The sequence below is a fragment of the Colobus angolensis genome, unplaced genomic scaffold, assembly GCF_000951035.1.
Source record: "Colobus angolensis palliatus isolate OR3802 unplaced genomic scaffold, Cang.pa_1.0 Scaffold206, whole genome shotgun sequence".
Taxonomy (NCBI): Eukaryota; Metazoa; Chordata; class Mammalia; order Primates; family Cercopithecidae; genus Colobus; species Colobus angolensis.
The window spans coordinates 1,658,912-1,679,116 of record NW_012115222.1 but is presented as its reverse complement, the minus strand read 5'-3'; the positions used below and the strand labels follow the sequence as shown (position 1 = coordinate 1,679,116).

Genomic DNA, 20,205 nt, shown 5'->3' with positions numbered 1-20,205 from the left:
TGGGAAAGATGGGCCATGGGGTAAGCACATAAAGGGCTAAAATGAAGGCCTAAATGATCATCCAGTGCAGATAATCTAACCAAAGAAGGTGGGATACAGACAGGGGCTCATTTTAATATAATGAACACATGCAACAAAAATATTCCCCAGATTGATCTCAGAGCAATCATTCAGTACCACCTGGTTCAGTTCATAAATAATCACTGAGGAATTTTCCATTTAGACTAATGTACATGTGGCACTAAGAGAATGGCTCACAGGAAAGGAATTTCCCCATTCCTCATTGGCACAGGTAGAATTCTATTATAACCACTGATTAACTCTGCCATGTGGTCTGAGTCTGCCACATGATCTTTTAACACCAAAGTTAAACACTAAAGTGCATTGGCATATATATGCAGCAAAAATCCTGACTTGGAAGTGAACAGGAGCCTTACAGTCAGAACATCTACATGCATGTCTGCTGTGCTACATACCAGCTGTTTACTGTGAGCAGGGCTCTTTGTGTCTTTGACTCTCACTTTCTTCTTCTGATCGAGGAGGGGGAGTGATATCTACTACATAGGATTATTGTGAAATATGAATGACACGATGTGGGTGGGAGCATGTAGGAAGTTGTATACTGTTATGTGATTCTAAGGTGTGATCAACTGCTGTCACTGTACAGTAGAATTAGTCATGACAAGCCTCAGGAATGAAGTGATGCTTCTAGAACACACAGAAGTGTGGGGTTGGGAAAGGGAGGGCAGGAAGATCATTCTCATTTGACTCATCAGTTGAACAGACACGTATTGTGTGCTGCAGCATGTCTCCATGTCTCAATCCCCGGCACTGCACTAGGAACCAGGCTGGAGAAGTATTCCAGCACAAGGAGCATGAGGCCCGTGAGGCCAGCTTCATCTGTGAGATGAAGGTCAGAAAGTAGGGGTCTATGCTGGAAGTGCTAGGGGCTTCACTGGACAGTGCAGTGCATCTCAGATGTTACCACTATCACAATCACCTACAGGACTTTAAAAATTCTGCTTCCTTTTCCCAGAGTTTCTGATTTTAGCAGAATGGGATTAGTCCTCAAAATCTGCATTTCGAAGTCCCAGGTGATGCTAATGTTTCTGGTCCAGGAGCCACATTTTGAGAACCACTGGGATAAAAGAAGAATGATGGGTTCTCAGTTATAAACAACTGACTCTGATTCTGGCTAGCTTAAAGAAAAAGAGAATTTACTGGAGGGTTTGTGGGTAGCTCCTAAAATCAATAGGAAACAGATTCAGAAATGGAGAGGATCTAGGACAGTTGTGGTTCAAGCAGCATAAGCTACTTCACCATGATGCCTGGGCATCCCTGGTAGAATGTACCAGCTCCAACTGTTTTATCTCTCTTTCCTCACCTGAATTTAATGTGCTGAGTCCCCAGAGAAAGAGTCCAGTTGGCACATGTCCACTCCTCAGCTAGTAGCTGACGGAGTTCTTTGAATGACTGGCCCTGGAAGATTGCACATAAAGGGAGAGATGCAATTGTAAAGAATATCTGGGTATTATTGCCAAAGGTGTGTCAGTGGATGCTTAGGCAGCAAAACAAAACAGAACCAAACCCAAGGAAACAGGCCATGTCCTCTGTTACGGTAGGAACAAGTCAATTAGCAGAGGGCGTGGAATTCTAGGAGGGAGCAGTCCGCTCTTGTAGATTCTTAATTTAGAAAGTAAAATGGCAGTCTATAGCTTCTTTAGAGGAGGAAAGGAAGTTAAACCAGCATTTTGGGAGACCCCTGTCCTGGGTGCCTCCCATGCCCTGAGTTCCTCACGCTGACCTTTCAGGCCTCAGTGGATCCTTGGGACTGTGGTTCAGGATCTTCTGGTTTCCAAAATTCACTCATCTGTCCCACACTTTTAAGCATGCTGTACAATTCATTTGAAGGATTCCTTCATCTGGATGTTTTTAACTATTTAGTTTATTATGAAATGTATCAAACATACAGGACAGTATAGAGAATAACATCACACTTGAGTGCCTACCACCCAATTACCCAGATTTCCATTTTGCAATAAGCCCATTGAATATTATAGAGCTTTTGGCCCTTGTCAGGTCTTGTGGGTGGCTGGAAACTGAGACATGGGATGGCCATTGAAATGAAGGTAAAGAGGGGAGGCAGACATCTGGAGTACTGCAGATATTCAGGTCATCAATGAAGAAGTGAAGAGATGGGGCTGAGCATACTTCTACCTGCCAATACTAAACATAGGCAACATATGGATTCCATAATTTGGAAGGTATTAATTTTAAAACCATTTTTTTATTAAGATACCTATTCCTAACTCAAATTGCCTTAACATGAACAGATATCTTTAAGTAAATATAAACATTCACTTCAAATATTTGTTTTATCCCATGTAGGTCGTTAAGTGGATAAGTAATCATGGGAAGGAGTGATAAAAAAAGTACACATCAGATCATTCTCTTGTGGGGCATAGTGTGAAAAATGACTGAAAAGAGGCTCAGAGAGGTGCTGTGAATGCACCAAAGAAGGAGAGATTACTTCTGAATTGATAGTCAGGGAGAACTTCCTAGCAAAAAAAGGCTTGATAAAGAATGGGGAAAGTCTGGCAAAATCAATGGCAGGAACAGGTATTCAGGGTAGCAAGGAACTACAAGCAAAGCTGCTAGGGCAGGGATGCAGGGTGCACTTGGGGGTTGCAGTTGGAGATGGAGATGAGGCAGGAAAGGAGGTCAGGTCCCCACTGTCAGCATGATAAACACCATGGTCAGGAGGTTAGACTTTATTCTGGGATAATGGACAAGCATTGTCTCACTCAAGGCTTTGGAACGAAGGAAATGACATGATCAGAGTAAAATTCAATGCAATTCAGCAAAATGTATTGAGTAGCTACAATGCATCCAGCTCTGTACTTAGTGTAGTGCATTCAGAGACACATTCTTAGTGTTGCCTTCAATGTCCCTGGAGTCTAGTGGGGGGACGGATATATAAACAGATAATGTCAACAACGTATAGTATATTGAGCTCTGTTAAACAAGCAGGAGGCCACTGGCCTGAGGTTCTCTCCCTATTTTGAGTTCCTACTTAACAAACTGAAACCTAACTTAGGAGTGTATTTTTTGTAACAGATAGTTGGGTTTCAGCCAATGACAAACAGCTGAACTTCAGCCAATCACAGGCACCCAACTGATCCAACCACACCCAAATAAGGCAAATACCTAACTTTGGTAGCCAACAGATAATGTCTTTACTTTGCTTCTGTGTTTCGCCTATAAAAGCTTGCTACTCATGCTGCTGGATGGAGCTCTCTCAACCTGTTCTGGTTCTGATTTCTACCCAATTCAGGCATCATTCTTTGCTCAAATGATCTCTGTTAAATTTAATTTGCCTAAAATGTTTATTTTAACAGCTCAAATAGATGTATCTAAAGGAGGCTGTGAGGACCCACAGAAAGTAATCTAAGGGGACTAAGGGAGAAGTTGGTACCTAACTTGAGTCTTGCAAGGACAAAAAAGAGTTATTTGAATGAAGAGAAGAGAGAAGGATATTCCAGTTTAAGAGTATACTGTGAGAAAAATCACAGAACATCAAATAATACTGGATGTGTAAAGAAAGACAACAGTTCCATTCTACTAGTAGGCTCAGCGTAAGGCAGAGAGAGGGGAGTGAGGGAGAAGAGAAGATGAGGGGCAGGGACTATGCTTTGGAAACTTCACTCAGGATGGAGGCACAGAAACCAGGAGACTATTATAGAGGTCAAGTCCCACAGGTGTTACATTAAGGAGGCACACCTCAAACAGAAATTCCAGATTTTCCATGGGACTCTCACTTAAAGGGGTTCAAGTATATATTTTTCCAGGCAACTCTTATTAATACTTCAAGTTATTTCCTAATCTTCAGCATCCTCAGAGCTCTCATCTCTTATTTCAGAAGAACCCTCACCCCATCTTCAGTGTTCCATTCCTACCACCCTGGTTTCTTAATGCCATTTCTCTTCTCTGCCACTCCAGCAGATCACATTCACCCTGTGAGTGATATACTTTTGCTCTGTTTGGTTTTCTGCACCCATTCCAAATCTCTACACACAGATTTTTATCCTCTCTCTTCTCTGCCAATAGGGCTTGATGGTGTCAGAGCAAGTGGACTACTTTGCAATGGGGAGTGAGGTTGTGGAAGGCTCTGAATTCACTCACAAATGTTAACAATTTGGGGACAGTTACAATAATTAAAATATAAGATGATCAGAAAGAACTAGAGAAGTGGCAGTATAATGGAATAGAAGACATGAAAGTGAGATAACTTGTACAAACATACTCAGGGCCTGACAACGAACCAAAGTAGGACAGAGGCAGAGAGAGGTAGGATTTTAAAACTGCTTTGTAGTTTGAATCTAGAAAAAAAATGACAGTAGTGTGATATTATCCACCATGGCTGGGGGATACGAATAGAGAAACGTATTTAAGAGATAATAACAGAAGATGATAAGCTTGGCTTTGTAAATGCTTAGCCTGAGGTGTCAACAAGATATTCAGGTCATATTTAAGAACTAGAATACTTCTGGCCGGGCACGGTCCGGGCACGGTGGCTCAAGCCTGTAATCCCAGCACTTTGGGAGGCCGAGACGGGCGGATCACGAGGTCAGGAGATCGAGACCATCCTGGCTAACACGGTGAAACCCCGTCTCTACTAAAAATACAAAAACTAGCTGGACGAGGTGGCGGGCGCCTGTAGTCCCAGCTACTTGGGAGGCTGAGGCAGGAGAATGGTGTAAACCCGGAAGGCGGAGGAGCTTGCAGTGAGCTGAGATCCGGCCACTGCACTCCAGTCCGGGCGACAGAGCGAGACTCCGCCTCAAAAAAAAAAAAGAAAAAGAACTAGAATACTTCAATCTGATGCCATATACCAGCCATCTCTAAACCTGGGTGTTACAAATCACCATTCATAATCAAACTCTTTTGGAAAAATGACCGACAACAGCCTGTTCTTGGAGATTGTTTGTACATGGATAACTCTTGCAGGAAATAAACCCATTTAACTTTGCTTCCAACACTCTTTCCTAACTTTTGTTGTTTGTTTATTTATTTATTTATTTATTTATTTATTTATTTCAGAATACCTCTTAGTATCCTATGGAATGTTTTTTTCAGGGACAATGTTCTGAGAAATGCTCATTAAAACACTACAGATCTCTAATCAGGGGAGGCTTAAGATAGAAGGAACTTGTTGTGGGAGAAGGCAGTTTGTTTGCATGGGAGTGAGAGTTGAAGCATTATGAACTGCTGAATCACCAAGAGTGAACAGAAAGAGAAAAGGAGGTTGGAGATAGAGCCTTGATAAACACCATTTGATACCTCAAATGGCACACAGAGAATATAATTTGGAGAGACAGCAAGTTGTAATAGCAAAATCATGGGTTTCAGAGTGTGACGGGTGATCTAATCTTTTTAAGATTCCATTTTCTTTCTGAAAATTAATGACTACCTTATTGGCTTGTGTTGAGATTTAAAATAGATACGTGAAATATCTTCCACATAGAAAATACATAATCCACTTTCAATAAATACTATTGTTAATACTGTTTTCATTTAAGTTTTTCTTGACATATTGAAGCAAAACCTTGATGAATACACTGCTGTATTGAAACCTGAATGTTGGACAATTGCACATGAGAAATCTCAGTCATTGGTATCAATACCCTAATACAGGGAAGCAATCCTAGTTCAGACAAGCCTCAAGCAGTAACAGCATGGTACAGGAATAGCAACCATAGTAACTAGGCTATGAAAGGAGACACCATAGGAATTTCCCTAAGGCACCAGGAACTATGATTTTTTCATCTGTTTTTCACAAAGAGATGCTGGAAGCTAATATCTGAACCTTAGTGAATACATTTGCCCTCCATATAAAATCCTGAGCTAAAAGCCCCTTCCATGTTAATGACTGTAGGTATCAAAATTGTCATGATGGAACATCCTCTGACAATAGTCATTATCTGGCACCCTCAGGAGGAGACCAGGGGAAAGGCATCTGCAACAAAGTACTGGATAATGAGACGTATTTCTGTCTAAATATGTCACAGTGCTACAAATGCAAGCCTTAGTCATTTTCAATACTGGACAATTGAGCATACAAACCCAAAAAAGACTCTGAATTTAGAGTTAAAAGCTCTGCTAACTGCCACAGCAGATTAGCTTTTCTCTTCTCCAGCCCAAAAATGGGGACAATTACCAATATTTTACCCAAGTCAGTTCATTCCAAACCCCAAAGGAGTTGTCACCAGAATGTATTATCTTGCAGTCTTTTGGAGGGCAACCTCATAGGTCTCAGGTCTGTCTGAGGAGCCTGGTGTAGTTAAGATTGGTCATTAACGTGATTGGTCAGCGTCTTTAATCAAGAAATCATTCCATAGCAGCCTAGATGTGGATGAAAAAGATGTCCAAAAGGATGGCAGTCAAGTCTTTGAGGAGATGTCTAAGGCATTTGTTGTTCAGATCCTTGGGAAGGAATAGTGGCAGGGTGACAGATTTATGGTCACAGACACACAGGGCATGGTGGCAGGAGATGCTCACATGTTGTTCTCTGAGCAAACATAGGCTAGTGTGTAAATGAAATTCGCCGTAGAAATTCATGGAGTCTGTCTCAGGCGAGTACTTGCAGGAGAAAATGGGCAACTATGCACTCTGATTGGTTTATATAGTCACTTGCCTAAAATCACAAGGCTGGGTCAGAGTGAATATATATATTTATACATAAACATAATGTATATTATAATATATATTAAATATATGTAATATATATATATATGTATGTATAAAAAACAACGTTACTTAATGTGTGTCCTGAAGACTGGCAGCATCAGCATTGTCTGAATCTAGAATCACCCAAAAGTACAAATTCCCAGGCCCCACCCTAGGCGTGCAGGAAACAGAATCTGAGTAATTTGTTTTAAGAAGCTGTCAGGTGATTCTTACATACAGTAAAGTTTAAGAAGCACTTCTCTAGACCTTTATCTGATGGGTCAATAATTACCATATCTCTCCACTTCCACCTACTCACCCAACTAGGCTGGCTTCTTCATCTTTCCGCCCTGAGTTTCCAGTTCTCTTCTCATGATAGCACCTGATTAGGCCATCTGATTATATATAAGAGCTCAGTTTGGAATTTTTGTCATCCACAAAAATCAGAATTTTAGGTATGAAAAGAAGCTGTGTAGATGCAGTAAAACTACTCATTTTTAGCCATGTGATTTGGTTTGCACCAGGCAAAACTCATTTATAACTTCTTCCCAGTTTCTATTCATTTCCAAGCTAACAATGACATAAATAAAGGGATGAAAAAAGGAGGCAAACACTTACCTGGGCTGTAAGTTGCTCCTGGAAAGCTTTTACTTCAGCTTGCAATTTCTGGATGCACTGAAAAGGAGGCAAGTTTAGAAACTAAGTGTGTAACTCTTTCTTTTACATACTCAACCTATTGCAGACATAAATGTGTATCAGTTTTCAAATCTTGTGAATGGCAGCATTATTTCAGCTACAGGTTTTGAAAATCATCATTGGAGAAATCATCCCAGCATTCCTATTTCTCTTCCATTTTATGAAAGAGCCCAAAATAAAAACACACAAATATATTAAGAACTAGGATATGCCTGAGTAAGATAATGTTAGTTTGACATGCTACGGTTAATGCAAACACCCCTATATCATATATATGATATATATATGATATCATATGATATATATGATATATATCAGATATATATGATATCATATATATCATATATATGATATATATATATGCCTCCACATGAGAGCATATTCATATATTCCAAAAGCAGATGCAATCCCTTTGGACTTAACAAGAGCTAAATTTGTATAATGATATATATTTTAACACTCAGATATTCAGAGATTAATCATTTCTTATAAAGTAATTGATTAAGAAACATATGCCAAATGTTATGATCCTCTTGTTTTACTGCACAGAAAGAAACACTCCAACGTTGACAACTAAGAGACATTTGTGCAGTCAATACCATTTATAAAATAAATAGAATATTCAGCTAATATTATTCAAAAGGATACATATCAAACAAACTTTAAAACTACTACTAGCAAAATAAATTTTATGTCAATATTCATCAGGGAATAAAATTACTTTTAGCAAATACAAATATTGTTATTTACCATTGTGAACTTAAAATGAACTTTTAATCCAGACTGAAATGGTTTTCCAGGATTATCAGTTCATATAAAATTAGGTAACGATTAAAATAAAGATGACGCTGTTCTACAACATACCTGGTTTTTCACAAGAACCATTTCTTCATATGGTTCCCCACTGGATTCCTTGTGGTCCACAGCCTCCAGTTTTTCCTCCAGCTGGGATAATTGTTCAAGCAGTTTTGACATTGCTCCTTCAGAGACTGAAAGCTAAAGATATTTTCTTTATAAGAGTATGTAAGTACAGTGATATTTTAAAAGCTCCTTTTAAAAATTCAACTTAGAAATAATTTATCTTCCACCAGTATCTATTAAATATGAAAATAGTTTCTGGAGCATTCCTCATAAATGATAAATTAGCATAGAGAAAGAAGGAAAAAATTGATTTTATTTACTGTTTATAACTAAGATCTTTCTGAACAAGACATGAAATCACCGAGTTACAATGGAGAATATAGAAGTACTAGAAATAGAGAAATTTCTAGTGCAAAGATCTCAACACTCATCTCCACTGTGTTTCAAGATTGCACTTTATTTGTACAGCTGAATCTGAAACTTGTATTGTGATTTATATATGGTCCTTGAAACTTAACTCTTGGGGGGCTACAGCTATCTAGAAAGAGTGGGAGTTCTGACTCCCCTGAATGTTCGCCATAGAAGCAGCAGGGTGCATGAAACTGGGGTATATGCAGGAATTTCAAGTTAAAGTCTGATCAAAGGCAGATCTATGCTAAGCCACAGCCAAAAAATTCCTAGCAATGACTTTGCCTTTGTTTGACTGTTTGTAGATTCCTCTTGAGGAAAGTGGTAGTTTGATAGTCCTTAGTCTCTAATTCCCTTGGAGAGTGCCTGTACTAACTTCTTCTTTCATTCTGACAGCTATTGTGCTTTTTCTCTACAGTTCAGCAACAATCCTGAAAGACTCCCCGAAGAGGGACACACAAGTCTGTATTCACTGCAACTCAACTCCCAGGGTATTCTCTGAAGCATGGATTATCTCTACATTTCTTTTGCATTACTCTGAATGTTATTGCAAGGCAACTTGTCTCATCTTGATAAAACTTAATTGCCCTTAAATTTTTAAAGACAATCTATCAAATGTGGAAGCATGAAGAATTCAGTCTGCCAAGGAAATAAGCACGTTCTCTATACTGGCCCATCATACATACTGGCGTATCATATATACTGTGAGCACATCATATGTACCAGCACCAAACCATCCAGCCACACACTCATTCACTGGACAAATGTTTGTTCAGTTGCTTCCTCCACAGCCATTGTGTTACGTGCCGCAGATTGAGAAAGTGCAAAATAAGGGTTAGAGGGAACACACATGTTACAAACTGCTGGCCATGCCTTTTGGCTCTTGGTGGCCTTGGAGACCTGCGGTGCTCCTCATGATCACTAACACGTGTTTAACTCCTGAGTCCATGGTGGTTTCGGATTGCAGTCTGGCTTCTCTGCCTATCCTTCTATTTTATTAGAGACACAGTATAGTGTGAGGGTTAAAGCCAAGGAGTCTTGTGTCTTTATCCTTTGGGTAAAAAAAACCCCTCAGTTTTGTACAAAAATTAGCCAGGCATGGTGGCAGGTGCCTGTAGTCCCAACTACTAGGGAGGCCAAGGCAGGAGAATCGCTTGAACCCAGGAGACAGAGGTTGCGGTGAGCCAACCTCCAGCCTGGGGAACAGAGTGAGACTCTGTCTCTAAAAGAAAAAAAAAAAATCTCAATTTTGCTGTTTGCTATCTGTGTGATCTCAGCAAGTTACTCAACCTCCCTGGGCTTGAGTTTTTTAATCTGTAAATAGCGACAGGGATGAAAAGAATACTACTTATCTCATGGGTTGGTTTTGAGGATTACATGAGTTTAAACAACAGAAACATTTAGAACAATACCTGGAACATATCAAGCATCTAGCAGCTCTTATTATAATTATTCTTCTACCTCTTCTAGATCACAGTAGGTGTTTTTCTGGGTTTTATCTAAATATTTATCAATTTTGTGTGTGTGTGTGTGTGTGTGTGTGAGATAGAGTCTCACCTTGTCACCTAAGTTGGAATGCAATGGCGCGATCTCTGCTCACTGCAACCTTCGCCTCTTGGGCTCAGGGGGTCCTCCGACCTCAACCTCCTGAGTAAGTGGGACTACAGCCTCACACCACCATGCCTGGCTAATTCTTTGTATTTTTGAGATGGGTTTTCACCATTTTTCCCAGGCTGGTCTTGACCTCCTGAGCTCAAGTGATCCACCCGCCTCGGCCTCCCAAAGTGCTGGGGTTACAGGTGTAAGCCACTGTTCCCAGCTTATTTATCAAATTGTAAAACAAAAACAAAATATCTGAAGACATCATAATCTTTATGAGCTGCATACCCTGAACTCAAACTATGTTTGATTTTTTCATTTCCTATAATCACTCTAATGTTCAGAGAAATCTCCTCTCTATGTCTGGAATTATTTTTTTCTCATATATAATCTCTCTAAGTCGGGTCCATTTTATTCCCGTATCTGGTTTGTTATGTGATCCATCATTACCATTTTATTGTCTTTCTTTTAAATCTACCTTCTATTGTTTGAAAGCCTCTATTCGTTCACTCAAAAGACATCATTTATTCACTCATTTGTTAAAGAAATAAATTGGACATTTGTTATATGTAAGAATTTGTAGATTAAAAAATGAAAACAATGTTGTTCACATCCTCAAAAAACTCATACTTTAGCCAGAAATCAGATCATTTAAAAATAGCTATTATATAATGCAAAACTATATAGGTGAATAAATAATATTAATAGTAGTTAACATTTCTTCGGTACTTATTACATGTCAGACAGTCTGCAGAGCCTTTTGTTTTCAAATTTATTTTAGTATCTGAATTTATCTTCAAAACATCCTGAAGGTTCATTCTATTATAGCTCCCATTTTGCAGATAAAGAAGTTGAGTTTCAACAAAATTATATGACTAATCAAAGGATATAGCAAGTAAGTTCTGGAATTCAACTTTTTAGTAGTGGACATCATCAGGTTTGACCCTCTACATCCAAATTTGACCCCAGCTCCAAAATAGGCCCTGGTCATCATGACAATTCTATCCTCTTTGCTGTTGATTGGTTCAGGAATCAAAGCACAAACTAATCGTAGCCTGGCTTTCCTGTAGCAACAGTTATCGTATAAGGAAATGTGACCTAATTTGGGTTACTCATACTGCACAGAATTGGAGAGTGATTTGGAGAAGCACTCTCTGTCACCGACCAGACGCGAATGCTACTACAGCCATCCTACAGACATCAGGAAACCAGGCATATTCAGAAAGGAAGAGTAAACAACAGAAAAAACTTAAGTTCTTGATGACATTATTAAAGTGCTTTATTAACCAATCTTGAAGCACACCCTACCTTGCAACTTGCACTTAGTGGGTCAATAAATTCCTTTATTGTTTAAGGAGTTGAGTTTTCTACTACCTGTTGCCAAAAGTATTCTACGGATATGCTGTTTGGTATCAAGATTCCATGTTCTTGACCACGAGTAAGAAAAGTTTATGAAAAACAGCAGAAACTAACATATATTGGGTAGATATAGTATTCTAGGCATTCTGCTGGGTGCTACATATATAAATGTTACCTTACGTCACTGCTCAAAAGCCTATCAGCAATTTTCTTTATATTTTTTGTTATCATCATCATAAAGATTGAGAAACTAAATGCTTTATTGGTGAATTAACTTGTGTAAGATTCCAAAGCTAATAAGAAGAGGTTAGATTTAGGCCTTCATTTGTCTGCCTCTATTGCTGGTTTTATATCATATCCAAATCCTAACTCAGACTGCCAGTCACAATGAAGCCTGTGATGTTTTTTTCCTTACCATATGGACTTCAGCAATATTTCTCAGGATCTTAACTTACATACTTAAAGGAATTTTTTCTAATATCTTAGAATTCTCTCTAACCCACCATCTTGCTTTCTTTTATATAGACACTAACCCCTTATTTCCTCTCCTTTTGTAATAAGTTTCTTACTGAATATTTCTTTGACTCAGATATATTTAGCTCAGGTTCAGCTTAATTCTAAGAAATGTTGACTTAGAATCAGGATACCTATGCTTTAGTCTTAATTCCACAACTCACTGACTCTATAACCTTGGTGCCTTTAATAGGATTTTAAAAATAATTTCAACTTTTTTTTTAGATTCAGAAGGTGTATGTACATATTTGTTACATGGGTGTATTGCATGATGCTGAGGTTTGGGGTATGAATGGTTCCATCATCCAGGTAGTGAGCATAGTACCCAACAGGTAGTTTTTCAGCCCTTGGTCCTCTTCCTCCCCTCCCACCTCTGGTAGTCCCCAGTGTCTTTTGGTCCCATCTTCATGTCCATGTGTATCCAGTGCTGAGCTCCCACTTATAAGTGAGAACATGCAGTGTTTGTTTTTCTCTTCCTGTATTAATTTGCTTAGGGTAATGGCCTCCAGCTGCATCCATGATGATGATTTAATTCTTTTTATGGCTGTGTAGTATTCCATGGTGTATTTGCACAACATTTTCTTTATTCAATCCACTATTGATGGGCACCTAGGTTGATTCGATGTCTTTCTATTGTGAATAGTGCTGCGATGAAGTTCATATGTCTTTTTGGTAGAACAATTTATTTTCCTTTGAGTATATACCCAGTAATGAGATTGGTGGGTTAAATGATAGTTTTATTTTAATTCTTTGAAAAAATCTTCAAAATGCTTTCTAAATTAGTGGCTGAACTAATTTACATTCCTACCAACAGTGTACAAGTGTTCCCTTTTCTCAGCAGCTTCGCCACCACTTGTTATTGTCTTTTTAATAATGGCCACTCTGACTTGTGTGAGATGGTACCGCATTGTGGTTTTGATTTGTGTTTCTCTGATGATTAGTGATGTGGGGCACTTTTTCATACGTTTGTTGGCTGCTGCATATCTTCTTTTGAGAAGTGTCTGTTCATGTCTTTTGCCCACTTTTTAATTTTTTTAATTTTTCACTTATTGAAATGTTTAAGTTTCTTGTAGATTCTGTATATTAGACCTATGTCAAATGCATAGTTTGAAGATTTATTCTCCTACTCTGTAGGTCATCTGTTTACATTGTTAATAGTTTCCTTTGTGGTACAGAAGCTCTTTAACTTAATTAGGACCCACTTTTCAATTTCTGTTGTTGTTGCAGTTGTTTTTGAGAGCTTAGTCATAAATTCTTTCCCAAGGCCAGTGTCCAGAATGGTATTTCCTAGGCTTTCTTCTAGGATTCTTATAGTTTGAAGTTGAACATTTAACTCTTTAGTTAGTTTTTGTATACTGTGAAAGAAAGGGGTGCAGTTTTATTCTTTTGCATAATAGGATTTTACTATGCTACGTTGTTATACCTTAGTAGGATAGTTATCCAGTCATATATGTTCAGATTAGGTTGCAAATTCCCCAGAAGGATGGATGAGGAATTCTGTCAAAATGTACAATAAGATACAGTCAAATTGGTCAGGAACAATCTTTGCTAAGATTATTCCGTTTATTAACTTTTAAACTGTGAGTCTTAATTCTCATATGTAACATCACTTCACAAAAACAAGATAAAGGGATGTTATTTTTCCCTCCTTACATGGACAAATTGTAGCAAGAACTAATAATTTACTATTGGATTCTATTATGTAATAGTGAAATTGTTTATCAGCACAGGACAATTTATATTCCCCATCCTCACTGCAAATGGCCAACAAACACACCTGATAATCCAGAAAGAAAAAGGAGAAATGAGACTAAAATAAGTTACACATCTGAGAATATTTTTAAAATATTTAAGCTCTGTGAAAAAGATTGTGCTCTACTGCTTAATCACAAGATGTTAGCTGCCATCTTAAATTTACTTCATTGTCCTGATAGGGGTTTTCAAGCTTTTTAAAGTCTAATTCTCAATTTGGGGTTCACTTAGGCATTCTGTCTAAATTCACATTTAATTATGGGATAGGAAACAAGACATCAACGTAAATAAGGAAATTCAAGTTAACAACCGCAAGATATCAGAGTTGAATTTTTAAACTCTGAGAAACTTGGGCATAACTTCCTTTTCATTGCTTTTTAAATGTTTATTTATTAATAAAAACTTCTTGTTTTTAGAGACTACCTTTCTTGAAAGAGCATAGAAAAAGAAAGCTCAGCCTATTAGTTTCATGTATTTGCTTACAAAAAAGAAAGCAGAAATGCATCCATTCTTTAAATGACCAATTTCTATATATTGTAATTAGCCACCTTTGCTGAAATATATAGTTTACATGATGTTGGGAAGCTAATATTCTACATATGATACCTTGTGAAGACCAGGACTCTGTTCCTCCCACCCGTGGTCCTAACAAGTTTGGAAGGAGGAGATCATTAAAAGAGAATGAACAACATTCATCTGAAAAATTGTGTACAGCGAGGTATCAATTGTCATATTATAAATTTGAAGCTCTGCAAATCTACTCAGAAAATTCACCTTTCAATATTTACTCCAATGTCCAATAAAAGAACACTATAAAGTTATTGCAATATATTAAAAATCAAAGAGAGATAAACTATATCTATTGCACCATATTGTTGCAGTCAAGAAAAGGTACTGATATATTTTGGAATTATATTTAAGGAAAACTTAAAATAAAATGATTTGAACATCACAGCAGATGACAAAATAAGAAGTTCTAGGAATTGGTCCTTTCACAAAAATAACTACTGAACTGACAAGAACTGTCAGAATCAATTATTTCAGAACTCTAGAGTGTAGCAGGACTCTTTCAGCTTCCAGAGAAATGCTTGATGAAGAAAGACACTGGAATACAGGGAAATTCCTGTCAGGTCACTGGCTGCAGAAATATTGGAATAGAGATTTCAGTGACCATACATGATAAGGAATATAGTCTTTGCAACATTAGTTGAAAAAATCATTGAACAAATGGATGACAGCAGTCTTCAACAGGCAGCAACAACAAACCTTGGGGTAGGAGAAGAACCTGATTTCTAGAATTATGACATTATAATATGTAAAATGTTAAATTCTCAGCAAAATATTATAAATCTTACAATGTAAATTATGGTCCATTCATAAGAAAAAGAAGACACTGACAGAAACCATTCTTTAGGAAGCCTAGAGAGCAAATTCCAGACTTACTGGACAAATAAATATGCTCGAAGAGGTGAAAGAAACCATGGGCAAAGAAGAAGGAAAATCAGGAGAACAATGTATGAGCAAGTTGGGAATATACATAAGGAGACAGAGATTATAAGAAGGAACCAAGTAGTGCTGGGAGTGGTGGCTTATGCCTGTAATCCCAGCACTTTGGGAGGCCAAGTTGGGTGGATTGCTTGAGCTCAGGAATTTGAGAGAAACCTGGGCAAAAAAGTGAGATTCCGTCTGTATTAGTCCATCCTCATGCTGCTAATAAAGACATACCTGAGACTGGGCAATTTATAAAGGAAAGAGGTTTCATTGACTCACAGCTCAACATGACTGGGAGGCCTCAGGAAACACAGTTATTGTGGAAGGGGAAGCAAATATGTCCTTCTTCACATGGCAGCAGCAAGAAGTGCCGAGCAAAAGGAGGAAAAACCCCTTATAAAACCATCAGATCTCATGAGAACTCACTCACTATCATGAGCAGAACTGGACAAACAGAAGAGAGAATTAGTGAGCTCAAAGAAAGACTAGTTGAAAACACAAAATTAGAGAGGAAAAAAATAAAAAGGAATGAAAAGGGATAAACAAAGTTAACAGGATCTATGGCACAACATCAAAAGAGCAAACATTTGAGTTATTGGAGTTAAAAAGATAACTGAGAAAGACAAAAGGGTAGAAAGCTTATTCAAAAATATAATAACAGAAAACTTTCCAAACCTGTATAAATATATAAATATCCAGGTACAGTAAAGTCAAAAGTCACCAATTAGATTCAACCCAAATAAGAATACCCTAAGACATATTATAATTAAACTCACAAAGGTCAACTACAAAGAGGGGTCCTGAAAGTAGTACAGGCCAGGAGGGAGTGGAGTGATATATTCAGAGTACAAAAGAAAAAAATTCCCAGCAAGAATGCTGTACTCAGCAAAGTTATCCTTCAGACATGAGGGAGCTACAAAGACTTTCCAAGACAAACAAAAGCTAAGGAAATTTGTCATTATAAGAAATGTTAAAGAGAGTTCTTCAAATGGAAAGAAAATGACACTAACTATACTAATATTACAACTATTGTATTCAAACCACTTCTATCTTTAATAAGAACATAAAAGACAAACCAAAAAAATAATAACTAGAACACTTTCAAAATGTTGAGGAAGAAGAAAGTTAATGTGTAGTTTTTTTGGAGCTTTTATTTATTTTTTCCAATCAAAGTTAAATTGGCATCAGTTTTAAATAACTTTTTATAACTATAGAGAGTTTTTTGTAAGATTCATGGTAATCACAAAGCAAAAACCTATGATAGATACACTAAAAATAAAAATCAACAAATTAAAACATACTCTCAGAGGAAATCACTTAACCACAAAGGAAGATAACAAGAAAGAAAGTATGAGATAAGTCACAAAACAACTAGAAAACAAGTAACAAAATAGTAGTAGTAAGTTTTTATCTATTCATAATAATATTGAATGTAAATAGACTAAATTCTCCAATTAAAAGACGGAGTGGTTGAATGAACTATATAAGACCCAATCAAATACTGCCTACAAGAAACTCACTTCACCTATAAAGAAACACATAGACTGAAAGTGAAGGGATGGAAAAAGATCTTCCATGCAAATGGAAACCAACAAAGAGCAGGAATGGCTATACTTACATCAGTTAAAGTAGACTTTAAGTCAAAATTGTAAAAAGTGACAAAGAAGGTCATTATATAAAAATCAAGGTGTCAATTAAGAGGAAATAACAATAGGAAATGTATTGTACCCAACACCAGAGCTTCCAAATATACAAGCAAATATTAATAGATCTAAAGGAAGAAATAGACTGCAATGTGGTAATAGGAGGAAACTGCAGCATACCCCTTTTGGCAGTGAAGAGATCATTCAGGTAGAAAATCAAGAAAGAAAAATTGGAGTTAACAGTGCTCTAGAGCAAATGGACCTAACAGACATTTACAAAACATTACATCCAACTGATGCACAGTATATTTTTTTCTCATCAGCACATGGAACATTCCTCAGGATAGAAAAATGCAAATGGAAATACAACAAACCAGAACCTAATGGATACAGCAAAAAGAGTTATAACAATAAACATCTAACACACACACAAAAAGAAAGACTTCAAATAAACAACCTAATGATGTACCTCAAGAAACTAGAAAAGCAAGAACTGGCCAAACTCAATATTAGTAGGAGAAATGAAATAATAAAGATCTGAGCAAAACTCAATGAAATTAAGACTAAAAATGTACAAAAGATAAAATGAAGCATTTTTTTTTTGATAAAATAAACAAATCTGACAAACCTTTGCTAGACTAAAGAAAAAAAGAGAGAAAACTCAAATAAATACAATTGGAAATAAAAAAGGAGGCATTACAAATGATACCACAGAAATACAAAGGATCATTAGGGACTATTAAGAACAACTATTTCATCAAAAAATTGGAAAACACAGAAGAAACTGATAAATTCCTGAACACAAAAACCCATCAAGATTGAACAATGAAGAAATAGAAAATTTGAACAGACCAATAATGAGTAATGAAACCAAAGCAGGATTAAAAAGTCTCCAATCAAAGACAAGCCCGTTGAGGTCACTGATGAATTCCACCAAACATTTAAAGAAGAATACCAATGCTACACAAACTCTTCAAAAAAAGTTAGAAAGGAAAGAATACTTCCAAACTTATTCTATGAGGCCAGCATTAACCTGATACCAAACCAGACAGAAACACACACACAGAAAGAAAACTACAGGCCAATATTCCTGACAAGCATAGATGCAAAAATCCTCAAGAAAATATTAGTAAACCAAATTTAACATCAAATTTAAAAGATCATTCATCATAATCAAGTGGGACTCATCCCAGGGATGCAAGGATGGTTTCACATATGCAAATCAATATGTCACATCAACAGAATTAAGGAGAAAAATTATAAGATCCTTTCAATAATGCTTAAAAAAGCATTCAATAAAATTCAACATCCTCTTATGATTTAAAAAAAGCCTGCATCGCTGGGCACAGTGGCTCACTTCTGTAATCACAGCACTTTGGGAGGCCAAGGCGGGAAGATCAGGAGGTCAGGAGATCAAGACCATCCTGGCTAACATGGTGAAACCCCGTCTCTACTAAAAAAAAAAAAAATGCAAAAAATTAGCAGGGCATGGTGGCAGTCACCTGTAGTCCCAGCTACTTAGGAGGCAGAGGAAGGAGAATGGCGTGAACTCAGGAGGCGGAGCTTGCAGTGATCCAAGATCATGCCACTGTACTCCAACCTGGGTGACAGAGTCAGACTTCATCTCAAAAAATAATAATAATAAATAAATAAATAAATAAAACCTGCATAAACTGAATATAGAAGAAGCATGCCTCAACATGATAAAGGTCATACATGACAAGTCTACAACTAATATCATATTGGGAAGGGAAAAATTGAAAGCCTTTCTGCTAAGATCTCGAACAAGACAAGAATGCTCGCTTACACCGCTTTTATTCAACATAGTACTGGAAGTCCCAGCCAGAGCAATTAGGCAATAAAAAGAAATAAAAGGCACTGAAATTGGAGAGAATATGTCAAATTATTCTTCTTTCCCAAAGACATAAAGTTATATTTAGAAAAACCTAAAGACTCCATCAAAAACTCCTAGAGGCCAGGCGTGGTGGCTCATGCCTGTAGTCCCAGCACTTTGGGAGGCCGAGGCCGATAGATCACGAGGCCAAGAGATTGAGACCATCCTGGCCAACATGGTGAAACCTCGTCGCTACTAAACATACAAAAATTAGCTGGGCGTGGTGGCACACACCTGTAGTCCCAGCTACTCAGGAGGCTGAGGCAGGAGAATTGCTTGAACCCGGGAGGTGGAGGTTGCAGTGAGCCAAGATTGCGCCATTGCACTCCAGCCTGGGCAACAGAGTGAGATTCTGTTTAAAACCAAACCAAACCAAATAAAACCGACAAACAAACAAACAAAAAACTCCTAGAACACATAGACAAATTCAGTAAAGCTGCAGATACAAAATCAACATACAAAAATCAGTAGTGTTTCTATATGCTAAATGCAATCAATCTGAATAACAAATTGAGAAAGCAATCTCAGATACGATAGTTGGAAACAAAACATAGAAATAAATTTAATGAAAGAAATAAGAGATCTCTGTAAGAAACATTATAAAATCCTGATTTAAAAAATTGAAGAGGATACAAGAAAATAGAAAGATATTCCACGCTCATGGATTGGAAGAATTAACATTGTTAAAATGTCTTTACTACCCAAAGTGATCCACAGATTCAAAGCAATCCCTATCAAAATACCAGTAACATCCTTCACAGAAATAAAAAAAAAAAACCTAAAGTTCATACAGAACCATAAAATCCCTGAACAACCAAAGCAATCCTGACTAAAAAGAGCAAAGCTGAAAGCTAATTTCAAACTGCATTACAAAGTTATAGTAATCAAAACAACACAATACTGGCATAAAAACCCCAAAAACAAAACAAAACAACAACCACAACAAAAAACCAACAACAACAAAAATGAAACAGACACACAGACAAATGGAACAAAATAAAGAACCAAAAAAAAAAAATTCACACACAGTCAGCTCATTTTTAATAAAAATGCCAAGAGCATACAAAGGATAAAGGACAGTCTCTTTAATAAATGGTATGAGGAAATCAGGATATCCATATGCAGAAGGATGAAAATAGAACCCCTTCTTCCACCATATACAAAAATAAAAAGAATGGATTAAACACTTAAATGTACAACCTGAAACTATGAAAATACTAGAAGAGAACATTGGGGAAATGCTTCAGGTGAAAGCACAAAAAA

At 37.3% G+C, this 20,205-nt stretch overlaps 1 protein-coding gene across 1 annotated transcript in view; it reads right to left on the bottom strand.

Annotated features, from left to right (window-relative positions):
* LOC105511913 overlaps positions 1 to 20,205 on the bottom strand; it is a 242,945-nt gene that overhangs the window by 140,514 nt on the left and 82,226 nt on the right. The window contains exons 4-5 of the mRNA XM_011942130.1: positions 8,287 to 8,418; positions 7,345 to 7,401 (exon numbers count right to left, since the gene is read on the bottom strand). Coding sequence (XP_011797520.1) covers positions 7,345 to 7,401; positions 8,287 to 8,418 — 189 coding nt within the window. The remainder of the gene's footprint in view (positions 1 to 7,344; positions 7,402 to 8,286; positions 8,419 to 20,205) is intronic.